We start from the raw sequence: 12,968 nt of genomic DNA, 5'->3' as shown, positions 1-12,968 counted from the left end.
CCATCGTCACTCTGCACTGTAACATCCTGGACAAAGGTTCTGTATATAGTTTGCTCTGTATTGTATGTACTAGTAGCAGTTAATAAACCTTCTAGAGATCTTCAAGGAACTGGAAACTACGTACCTCATTGTGTTGCTTAGGATAACACAAAGCAGCCAGCAGCAGCAGGCAGAACGGCCCACCAGCCAGGGCAGCCATTTAACAAATGCTGGGGGAAAAGTGGCACAACTGTGGTGGCGATACTGCCATTAAGCAGAAGGGGTTGACAAGTGGAGCCAGTCATAGGAGCAGAACCTATGCTACTTGGCAAAAACAGGAGCAAGCAAAGCCGAAGGGTGAGTGTAATGGAAATGTCTTTCCCAAGATATCTGCCATTGTCTGGTAAATGCTATAGTGCCACTCTGTGGCAAATGTTGAGTACTGCAGTGAGAAGTTCCGTTGCTCTATGGTCATGCAATCATAGATTACATAACATCACGCTCACAGCATCACGAAGATAGCAATTCCATTAGAATATTACTACCACTCACTATGTTATATGTAATGGATAGAATTCTCTGATTTTATTGAATCAGAAAATGTTTTTAGAAGAGTTCATCGTCAAGTTCTGCATCATTTCTGCCAGTATGCAGGTGGCATTTTTTACCATTTTGTTTTATAGAAGAGCTGCAATTTAACTAATAATCCTGGAGTCATTAGGATCTAGATTAGTTACTCAGGTTTCGCACCAATAGTAGAATAATGTGGTTGTAAGATATTCCCATAGGCTTTTGACCTATTGTTTCAGGATTTAACTCTTTTGGGTGTATCACAATATGAATATTTATTTAAAAATCAACTGAACTTTGCGCCACTTACTGAGACTCATGACAACTGTTTCTTTTCACAGTAACTGTAGCAACTGTAGCGTTCACATGGCAGGAAGTTCTGTTTGGTTACAGCAACTGGAGAATGTGCTTTGATTGATGCAGCTATATGCAATCAGTTTATCATCCTTGTCTCGACTCATTTAAACGAAAGTCCAAGAAGCTTGACAAAATGGAAAGGGGGCTGATTTGTTTTGCTATCTTTGGGACTGTAGTTTGGCTGATAGTGGGGCTGTACGTCATTACATGTCTTTTACTTCTGTACTCAATTTGCTGCAAAGTGCAAAATAAGGATCGCCGTGTAGAAAACCAGTCTCTGCCAACTGAGGAACTTTCAGAAAGTGTGTGACATGGACTATGTACAGATTATATGGAGTCCATATTTTGGAATGTTTGTTGGGAAAAAAGAGGTACAACGAGGTTTAGAAACTGTATTACTGTACTCCTTAAATAGCATGCTGAAGAAATATATTTGAACACTAGTGCATTGTGTTTTCTATTCTGATTTGTAAACTTCGGCTTATGGAATTGAAAAGGTTTATTTGGTGTGTGATTGCTACAAAGGATGGTGAGGTTCTATAACTCCATTGGACAAAATGTGGCTTATGAGCCCTGGACATCTTGGAATGATTTGAGCAATGAGCTGGGAATATATTTCTATGTTGCTTGTGAAGCTTTGGTGCCTGAAAAGGATTACATTAACTTCATGCAAGTTTCTCTGGTACGTTTTCTGATTACATTGTGGGATATTGATTTCCAAGTGTATTTTATTTTACAGTGGATTCAAATTCAATGTATGTCTTTTATATATTTGCAAGCATATTTGGGAAATGTGAAATAATTTACATAAAGTTAAAATTTTAGTTTTTTCCCAAAAAGAAAAACCTTCTGTTTCTACATACACTTGAGTCTATGTCCAATGTAAGTATGATGGCCAGTTAGACATTTTTAAGCCAAACCAAAAAAAATTGGAAATCGTCCAAGATTAAAATTGTCAATGATGCAATTCATCTTCATGAATTAAAGGATAACTTTAATTTTTACCATTTCATAGTTAAACTGAGTTTCAAATATGGTGCAAGCCTTCTCAGTAAATAAGTTGGAGATATTATTTCCCTCTTTTTTTTTGGTCATGTATTCATATATGTTAAACTCTATGTTTGACTTCCATGATATAGTGAATTAAATGAACAGTTAAAATATAGAACTTATGAAATGATCTGTATCATTTCATGCATTTAGATATGCAAGATACAGCCATGTTTTTGAGAGCTGATTTATGAAAAGAAAGTGTACTTTGGGATCTTAGTAAAATATAGTAATGAATTTCAAGATTTTATTTCGTTCTCTACAGATTTGACTTATAAAGGTAGATGCTTGAATGTCTTAGCTTTAATTTAATTATTTTTATTCCACAATTAATATTATTTTGGGTGGACTGTAGCATAGTCATGAATTCAACGATTTAGGTGCATGACAGACCTTGTCACAAAATGCTTTTACTTTACATTGACCAAGTGCACTAAATTCTTGCCAAGAGGGTAATAAATGCTGGCATAGCTGGTGGTGGGGTGGGGGGTGGGGTGGGGGTTCTCATTGCATTTAAAAAGCATTTAGATATGCACTTGAGATGCCGTAACCAATAGGGGCTTCAGACCAAGAGCTGAAAGGTGGATTTAGACCGGATAGCTCTCTTTAAGCCAGCATGGACATGATAGGCTGAGCCCTCCTTCTGGGCCATAAATCTTTCTATGTTTCTAAAACCAACCTGAAATATTGGTTGCAAATTCTGGTACAGTTAAAATATAGAACTGATGAAATGATCTATCATTTCATGCATTTAGATATGCAAGATACAGCCATGTTTTTGAGAGCTGATTTATGAAAAGAAAGTGTACTTTGGGATCTTAGTAAAATATAGTAATGAATTTCAAGATTTTATTTCATATAACCATCTGGTAAAATTGCTAGTTTCCTTGCAAAATGTAAGCCCCATTGATTTTCTGGGTGCATGAGTTACAATGTTCATGTTGTTCCTTGATTTTTAACTTTTGCTTTGTCTTTTAATGAACACTGTGTTCATTGATATATTGAGATTTATTACGAAGTGTGAAGCCTGCAATTGTTAGTAAAGTTCAGTAAATTAGGTTAATTAGCATAAGAGAAAACTGAAAATACTGAAGTAAAAACAGCAAATGCTGGAAAAATGCACAGGTCTATCGACGTCTGTAAAGTGAGAAGACAGATTAACATTTTGGGTGTCAACTCTGTCATAACAGTGAAGGGACAAATGTTAATCCATCTTTTCTCGTTACAGGTTCTGGTGGACTTGCTGTGTCTTCATCATTTTTTGTTTTTCCTTAGATTAGTTAGAATACTTTTTACAAAGAAGGTAAACAAAATGGTTAGCAGGGTTTGCCTTTTCAATAATATTAACAGTGAAAATTTCAGTGAGCTTGCTACTAAATTGTTTGTCTACTTACATGTTTCTGTAATTTTAATAGTCATGAATAACATTATGAACTGGATTTACTTCTTTGCAGATGATACAGAATAAAAATCTGGTATTTTGCTAGTTCCCTATCATTAGTATTATAATTAAAATGAAAGAGTTTACTAATATGAGAGATTGTGTAACACCCGATATTGTTTCATTATACTTTTATTAATAGTATAAAGTGCTGCAACAATTGATCATGTTAAGACTGGACGCAAATGCCATCCATACAAGGATGGAAAAATATACAACACTATAAGTGCTTTCACTTAATCAATTATCAGTTTTAGCAGTGTGCATTATACCAGTTGATAAATCAGTGGAACCGTCCCTGTTCCCTTTCAGTATTGGCAAATAATAGACTTCCAGTGATACATGGCAAGTAAAATATAAAAAATGCCAAATGTGGCATTTACTGCTCTCTGTAGGTGAGAGCAACTATTCATGACACATCCTATAGTTAGTAGCAGATCACTCCATACCACAGAGTAAATATCTCTGAAATTCACTAAATTTTCAAACCTGTATTACAGTTTTGTGGAGATTTAAATATTGTCCTCTGCCCTATTAAAACAACTATTCTGCATTATTGTAGTAACCCTTTTAGGAAGTAGTATGGTGATGAGTCACAATTTTATTATTCATTCTGTCCAAATGTTAACATTTGTCCAGTTTTCTTTACATAACTCAACTCTCCTACTCTTGAGGCTCTAACTCATGCTGGGGTACAATTCCAAAAGGACTGTTTGTTCTCCAGTGTCCCTTTGTTCAAATGTGAGCCTCTAGAGTGAGTGTTGACATGTTATTCATCGCTAGGAGGCATCGCCACTGAGTTTGTTGTTGTTTTCACATGATATCCTCACACAGGCATTTTCAACAGGTGTCACTAGATAGCAATCCGAACCCCTGCCAAATGTTTTAAAAGGCGCATCCCTAGCCTAGACATGTTGAGACTAATTGTTGTGTGTACCATTACCTTAGCTAACTCTGTTCAGTTGAGAAATCAAACATGGTATTTTGCTGATTTGAATAGGTCAGCAGCACATCAAGCAGTGCAGTTGGCCACTGGGCCCAGCTCAAAGTACTTTAATTGTTTTAAGATCGTGGAGAAACCTGCAGTATTTGTGCACATATCCTGTAGCAGTAAATCTTGTGTGTGGATGAGAGGTTAGAATCAGCAAATGTAACATTTAAGATGATTTAATTTATACTTTATAAAATAGTGGACTTAATGCTGCACCATATGTTTATACAATATTATAAAAACGACAGTCATGCAGACCCCCCCCCCCCCACCTGCCAAGAACGAGGCATATTAATTTTGTCATATGAACATTGATTTTAAATTGTTGCTGGAGCGAGGAAATGACTTGTTAAACAGATCAGCCATGGCTGGAAAAACATTCGCATACTAACAGACAGTGCTTGGAGAGACAAAGAGGCTATTCCCTGCTCCAATTTAACCCACAATAGACTTTGAGCACCAGGTATTGTGTGTAAGAAGAGACATTCCTGGGTCAGCTAAGATGACAAAATCCACAAACAGATGTGATCAGACCAGCTAGTCACATGACTAACCTGCTTGGCAACCTGGGTTTTTCTGAATTGTACAAAGAGTTTGAACTGAAAAAGACTGTTTGCTCCTGGAGTGAGAAGACCTCTCCTGTCTGTTCCAATCTCTTTCTCATAAGTCTCTGGACCCACTGAGGACACATGAACTTCAAGAGAGAAAAGTCTCCTACATGGAATGTGGTTTAATAAGAATACGGGGCCCCAACAAAAAGCAAGACCTACCTATAATCAAGGACTCTACAGTGAGCTCAAAGAACAGTAACCAAAACCCTCTTCAGATGTTGCCTCAAATGTTTCCACTTTATTTCTTCTCTTTTCTGTCTCTATCTGCATGTGTGTATCGCGTATGCATGCTAGCGTGGGCAAGTCGCGTATCCATAGGCATTAAACAAATTAGAGTTTAAGTTTAATAAAGTTCAACATTTTTTCTTTAAACCTAAGAAAACCTGTTTGGCTAGTTTCTTTGCCTTACAATTGGAAGTTAGTGAACAAGGATTCACTAAGGGGGAGCTAAAAAAAACCCGGTGTGTTTAACATTAAACCCTGTCAAGATAAGACCAGATGAAGGCTGAGAGGGAACCCTAGACCCCTTTCTCACCTGGTCGTAACAATTATAAAAAAGGTTGTAAATACAGGATGAGGAATTAAGAGTATTGTGCAAGATTGAGTTTTAAACCAGGAATGGATTGTAGTTTCTTTACTAATTTAATCAGCCCGAGTAATATTTATGTGTGTGTATGTTTTTAGCACCTTTGTTGCAAGGCAGATGCCAAGCCATGGTGGGAGAAGTGATCAAAAGCTTGGTTGAGATGATGGATTTGAGAAGGTTTTTAAAGAGGCATAGAGAGGCAGAGTGGTTGAGGGAGGGAGTCCTACAAAGTAGGGATGAGGTGTTTGAAAGCTTTGTCATCAATAGGGGGGATACAAGAAGATTGTTGCATACAAAAGATCTGAGTCAAAAAACCATAGAATGTTGCAGAGAATTCAAGGCTGGAGCAAGTTGTAGAGATTGGGTGAAATATGGCTATGGAGGCAATTTTAACACTAGGATGAAGCAGGCAGAATGAGAGGGAGAAGCACTGAAGAAAGTTAATGCTTGACTAGAACAGGCTGGAAAAGGGGAGAATGGACTGGAAAAAGTTAGCAATTTATGCAGTATAAATAAGTCAGCAGTTAGGGCGATGTAGGGCAGTAAATTCAGTAAGTTGTGAATGATTTTTGTGTGTATTGTGAGCTCCTCAATTGCATAGCTTCTTTATAGCTATTCTGTTGTTTTTCAGCTGGATATGCCAAGGGAACACATTGCTGCTAATGTCGCCACAATCATCAAGGATGTTTGTACACAAAGACCAGAGAGTTTTGGTGAGTAATACTGTTCCTCTGAGAATTTGTATCCTATTCTTATGTACACATCCAGAATCTTTTGCAGAAGTAAACCAAGTATCATCCACATAATATATTTAGTCAGGATTAAATTTATATAGACTGAGGTGGAGGGATGAAATCTGTGGAACGACTACACAAATGCTATACTTTTCATTCTTGGGACTGTAGTGGGAATCTAGCTAGAATTTTGGATCCTGATTAAGTTAAGTGAATCTCAGTCCAGTTCTTAACAATTTGTGTGGTGAACCCCACACTCAGTATGTTAAAGTCAGTCTTTCTGAGTGAGATCACAAGGATGACAGATGTGAAAAGAAAAAAAGAATTGCATTTATATAGTGCTTTACACAACCACTGGATGTCTCAAAGCGTTTTACAGCCAATGGAGTACTTTTTGAAGTGTAGTCACTAGATGTAGGAAACGTGGCAGCCAATTTGCACATAACAAGCTCCCACAAACAGTAATGTGATAATGAACAGATAATCTGTGTTTTTGTGATGTTGATTGAAGGATAAATATTGGACACCAGGGATAACTCCCCTGCTCCTCTTCAAAATAGTGCCATGGGATCTTTTACAGGCAGACTGGGCCTCAGTTTAATATCTCATCCGAAAGACGGCACCTCCAACGGTGCAGTATGGAAGGAGAGCAGTCTTTCGGATGAGATATTAAACTGAGGCCCAGTCTGCCTGCTCAGGTGGATGTAAAAGATCCCATGGCACTATTTTGAAGAGGAGCAGGGGAGTTATCCCTGGTGCCCAATATTTATCCTTCAATCAACATCACAAAAACATAGATTATCTGTTCATTATCACATTACTGTTTGTGGGAGCTTGTTATGTGCAGATAGGCTGCCACGTTTCCTACGTCTAGTGACTACACTTCAAAAAGTACTCCATTGGCTGTAAAACGCTTTGAGACATCCAGTGGTTGTGTAAAGCACTATATAAATGCAAGTCTTTTTTTCTTTTCACATCTGTCATCCTTGTGATCTCACTCAGAAAGACTGGCTTTAACATATTGAGTGTGGGATTCACCACACAAATTGTTAAGAACTGGACTGAGATTCACTAAACTTATTTAACACTGGAGTGTCAGCCTTGATTTTTGTGCTCAACTCCTGGATTGGGAATGGGGAAATGCATTCGGGTAATTTTCAATGTTTGTCCTTAAGATGCATCAAAACAGATTAGAGAGATTTATTGTGCATTTAACATTTAACACCTATACTACACATGACATGGGAGCACTCAATGCAGATTTTAGATTCCAAAGGTAGAAAATGGTTTCATTCCCCAGATGTGACATCTTCTTGATAAGTGCATAAATTAAATTTTTTGTTGTTGTATGTGTGTCATTTTTTTAACAATTGAAACCAAGGCTCCCCTAGTTATGGCAGTTAAGAGCCAGGAAGCTCCCAGTTTGCTCCCTGGTCTGTGCTAAATTACCTGGAGCGGCAGTGTGAATGATATAATTGACATCAATGTTCGATTAGGGAGAGGGATATTGACAACTCTTTGCTTCAGATTGCTTCCCAGCAATGCTGCTGACATACAGACAGAATAGGGTTCACTTGCATGCCATCAATGCTAGTGTTGCAGCGTCTCCAGTAGTGGGGTGGCAGCGGGGGGGTTGTTGCTGGTTGTTGTGGTGCCGTGACAACTTTATATAGACAATTTCCATTGTAATCATGGACATAGGAAAGTATTACAGGAAAAGTGGCAAGTACACACAGATGTAAGATGTTTAATATAATATTGAGGAGAAGAGTGATAAGTTTACAGGTCAGAAGAAAGGGAATCCACATATTTCAAGACCAAAACATGCTTAAAAGGAACAGACTTCCATAATTCCACTGTTCATTTTTTTTGATTACCAGTGATCAAATAACTCAATTTAAGCAAGGCTTGCTACAAAGAAGGATTTGAGTTAACTTGCAGTAAATCTGACCATTTTTAGATTATTCTTTCTACTCTAAGCTCTTTGCATTTCACAATTTTGAAAATATAATCATTTTTAATATGTGATTTTCTCTATATATATCCTGGATTTAGTTTTGTATTTCATACAATTGTTGGCTTTTGTGTTCTATTTTTAACAAACAGTTTAAGGTAGCAGATGTTGTATACTTTTTATTTTTTTCAGGGCCATTTGTTGAACGAGCCATTATTTGCAGTGCAACTAGTGAATCTTTGCTGTTCAAAGTAGAGCCTTTCCTTCCTCAAATAACAGAAGGCAATAAAGAAGAGAATCAAAATGTCAATAATTAACTATTGTATTATTCTGTACACATGTACTGCTTCCTGCTGTTATGTGAACGTATGGCATATTGTAATGCAATAAACCCTGATTCATGTATCATGAATGAATAAGTTGAGTTTGTCAGCACTGCTTAAATGGGCACTGAAATCAAATCAAGCAAACAACTAATATGCATCCTGTTAATGTTCATTTAAAAGGAATATTTGCTGTTGCACAGATACAATCCTGCTTATGTTTGTTCAGTGAGAATGATTGGATAAGATTTTTCTCAACATAACTTGTTACGATAAGCTTCTATAGGTTAACTTCGCACATGGTGTCTGCTAGGATCGGGATGTCTCCAATGTTCCATATTACCATACCTTGTAAATTTTCCTTTGAAATGCTATTAATATTAACTCAAAGAATTAAAAGCTACTATTTTTAAGTCATTGCAAAGTAGTTTCTCCTGGGGTTGACTCCACATGGAGTATAACTCTAGTACAATAACAAGGCAGGTTTAAAAGTAGAGTGTTCCATCATACCTGCTGGGCACTTTCTAAACTGAAGCAGTTTTCAGAGGGTGGATACTTTAATTCACATTCTCAGATATTACCTGCTGAGAGTGAAGCTCTTTGCAACAATGTTCCCACATATACACAAAATTCCCTTGTGGCAGTGTGCTTTAATGAATCATTTTGTGAACAGGGTTCAGAAAGACCTACAAAGAAGAGGAAATGGAGAAATCTAGGGGATGTACCCTTTATTGAAGCATAAATGCTGGAATAAAATAATCACCTAACTGACAATCATTATTTTCTTTTTAAAAATTTCAGTTGGATATTTCACTACCAAAAGAACAATCAAAAAATAAACTTTTTAATAACTCGTACTTCAACTGTAAACTGGAAAAAAATAAACAAAACCTTTAAAATGCTGGACATGCATAGCAGGTCTACCAGCAACTGTACAGTGAACAGGTTAACATTTCAATTGTACAGCCTTCTTCAGAACACTTAAAAATTGTTATTGAAGATATGGGTGGGTCATTCTGGACCATATAATGAATGTTCTAGGAGGAACGGTGTCAGGTTGGGCAAAACTTTAAAGGCTTCCGTTTTCTCCTCATGAATGAATTGTGTCAGCTCCTATAGCAGCCTCAGTTCTGCTGATTATTTCAGTCTCAATATTACTAATTTTTTTTGGTTTCATACATTTCCTTTCTTACCTTTGTCTCCTTCAGATAATGACAAATATTGATGTAGGTTGAAGCTGGCAATTCTCCCATACCTCACACAGTGGTGGTTTGGCACTTGTGAGGTTACACAGTGTCTTTTTAAGCCTGAAATATAGCATCATAATCAAACCAGATCCTGCCCTTGGGCAGCATCCAGATGTGCATACTTTCCAGCTGGGGGCTCTGGATAGTGGCCAGGAGCTGAATTTTTGACTGATTTCCAATGCTCCCCTACCCCCACACCCCTCCTCACCCCCAGTCCCAAATCTTTATAGATGCATTATCGGCCCCAAATCAATTTATACACTGTGTCACATTTCCAGCCTCGCATTTGAGGTCATGTCGCGTTGTAGATTTTGGTCATGTTTCCCATTACGGGCTGAATTTTATCAGCCACCTGATGGGGGGGCCCAGAAAATACTTCCAGGAGAGGCCCACTATGCGCCTCGACACCAGAAAGGCCCCGCCCCATTCTACTGGCAGCGGCGAGGCCTCGGGGCACCCCCCCCCCTTCGCTGCTTGGTGACGGAGCCTTAATTTAAATATCTAAATAAATTACAATGAATGCATAAACACTTATCTTGTCCTGACGCCTGTCCCACGCAGATATTCCAGCCAGTGGCCGGAACTCCCGTGCCTTCGAGATCTGAGGCATAACACTGGCAGGAGGAGGGAGGAGTGAAGTTTTCAGGGTTGTGGGGAGGAGGCAGTGGGGAAAACTGTTCCTATTTGTTGTGGGGATGGTGGGAAGGGGTTGAAGTGTAAAGTGGGAAAAGTCGGAATCGAAAATCTAATTTTTTTTGCTGGAAAGGGCTATTTAGATATTGATTACTCATTGTGGGGGGTGGTGGTGGGAGAGGGGATTTAAACTGATAAAGTTTTAATTTTAATTTCTAACGACCTGTAACTTTAAAAATTGAAATGAATCAGAAGGACTTGAAGCCCTTTAAAATGGCACCGGTGGCTGCGTGGTGGCGCTGGATGCTGTTGCCGGGGACGGTACGCCCGCCCCCTCTGCGTCATTGGGGCCAGGCGTTCCGCCTCCTCCATGTAAATGAGCCACCACGCTAAATATTGCGGTGGCTCAGTGGTGCACATGTGGCTCGTGTGCCGCGCCATTTTTAAAGCTCGCCGCCAAGCGAGTTGTAGGTTATTCCATGTCTATGCCACATTATGTTTTCGGTCGCGTCATGTTATGGACTGCATTACGTTATGGATCATGTTGCATTAAGGTCCATGTTAACTGATATTGTTAACGGTTTTCTCTCTTCTCAGGCACTGTGCCCCCTCCTTCAAATTTGCCATCATCAGCCCTCCGTCCTCAAAAACTACTGAACTGATGCCAATCTCCCTTTTCCTCCAATTAAATCGTGGGAAAGCCAAAGCAATTGTCTTCAAACTCCACCACAAATTCTTGTTACCCAGCCACCAACTGCAACCCTCTCCTTCGCAACTGTATGAGGCTGAACCAGACTGTTCGCAACCGTGCTGTCATATTTGACCCTGAGATGAGCTACCAAACATATGTGCACTATCACTAAGGCCACCTATTTCCATCTCTGTAACATTGCCCGACTCTGACAATGCCTCAGCTCATCTGCTGCTGAAACCCTCATCCATGCCTTTGTTACTGCTAGACTTGACTATTCCAATGCACTCCCGGCTGTCCTCTCATGTTCTACTCTCTATACTTGAGGACATCCAAACCTCAGCTGTCTGTGTCCTAAATTACACCAAGTTCTATTCACCCATCACCCATGCTGACCTGGCTTTGAATTGACTCCCAATTAAGCAATACATCAATTTTAAAATTCTCATCCTTGTTTTCAAATCCCTCCATGGCTTCACCCCTCCCTATTTTTCTAATCTCCATCCCCACAATCGTCCGAGATATCTGTGATCCTTTAATTCTGGCCTCTTGAGCTTCCCTGATTTTCTGCCAAGGTCCTAAGCTCTGGAGCTCCCTGCCCAAACCTCTTCAGTGCTGTACCTCACTTTCTTTCAGATTCTCCATAAAACCTACCTCTTTGACCAAGTTTTTGGTCATCTGCCCTAATATCTCCTTATGTGGTTCAGTATTAAAATTTTGTTTTATAACGCTCCTGTGAGTGCCTCGGGATATTTTGTTACATTAAAAGTGCTATACAAATCCAACTTGCTGTGGTAATGTTAATATTTACCTACATCTCTTGTTAGGATACAGATACACACTTATTAGCTTTAGCTCAGTTGGTAGGACACTTGGCTCTGAGTCAGAAGGGTGTGGGTTCAAGTTCCACTCCAGAGATTTGGTTCACTGGTCAATATTTATTCCCAAATTACTGAATAGATTATCTACTCATTATCACATTTCAACACTGCTGGATGGCGAGGAGGAGTTAGAATGCTCCCCCTCAGCCTCTCAAGGAAGCCTTCAGCTTCCCCCCAATGATTGTGGCCTCTCTTTTCTTCTAAGTCATGATCGCTGAACTTCAGCACCTCCACCAAGTCACGATGTCCCCCCCACCCACCCCTCGCAATTGTCGAGGACGGTCCCCAAGGCTGTTAATCTGTTGGGTAGGTAACAGATCAAAAAAATGATAATGGAGGTCCTTTCAATAAGTTCAATTTTACCAGATTCTATGGTTATTTCGGTCCCACCCTCCTCACCTTCCTGTAAATATCAGGGTCAGCGTCTTCTTCCTAAATTCAACAAAGAATAATTCAGATTGTGAAGACCTGCTCCTAGGTAATGATCTGGCAGGGGCATAGGTAGTAGCTTTCCCAGTAATGAAAGAAAGACCACAGAAGGTCAGAGAGATAGGGCAGTGGCAGGAGACAGTCCCATGCAGTTTCCGTGAATGTGTATTGAATGGGGTCAGGATCAAACCCGCTCCCCCAGAGGAGACTGAATTAGCGCTGCAGGCAGATGACCATGAGGTCTGTCTGTTTGAGTCGTTTTTGGAAAGTTAGAAGACCCAGGGAATGAATGAAATGGATTTTCCCTAGCCGAGGCTTAGCGAACTGACCCAGGATTGAGAGAGTTAGCACAGGCTGCCCAGTCTGTAAGTGAAGCAGAGGGAGTCCCTGACTGCTACTTTTTAAAGAATGAGGTACTGATGAGTTCTCCTCGCAGACCTGAGGGTAAGCAGTGGACAGTGGTTCACCAGTTAGTGGTGTGTTACAACCAG

The 12,968-nt window shown here is 39.4% G+C and overlaps 1 protein-coding gene across 2 annotated transcripts in view; it reads left to right on the top strand.

Annotated features, from left to right (window-relative positions):
- The window catches only part of mrpl1 (mitochondrial ribosomal protein L1), a 46,983-nt gene extending 35,056 nt beyond the window's left edge, over positions 1 to 11,927 (top strand). The window contains exons 8-9 of one of the 2 annotated variants that reach the window (XM_068039171.1): positions 6,217 to 6,298; positions 11,074 to 11,927. In XM_068039171.1, coding sequence (XP_067895272.1) covers positions 6,217 to 6,298; positions 11,074 to 11,138 — 147 coding nt within the window. In that variant the 3' untranslated portion in view covers positions 11,139 to 11,927. Of the gene's footprint in view, positions 1 to 6,216; positions 6,299 to 8,465; positions 8,679 to 11,073 lie in introns of those variants that run through there. The other variant, XM_068039162.1, reaches the window with a different exon arrangement.
- Positions 11,928 to 12,968: the final 1,041 nt, after the last annotated feature.

The sequence above is a fragment of the Heterodontus francisci genome, chromosome 1 (genome assembly GCF_036365525.1).
Source record: "Heterodontus francisci isolate sHetFra1 chromosome 1, sHetFra1.hap1, whole genome shotgun sequence".
In the NCBI taxonomy this organism is placed as follows: Eukaryota; Metazoa; Chordata; class Chondrichthyes; order Heterodontiformes; family Heterodontidae; genus Heterodontus; species Heterodontus francisci.
The sequence above is the reverse complement of the archived record's forward strand: the minus strand, read 5'-3'. Positions and strand labels throughout refer to the sequence as shown.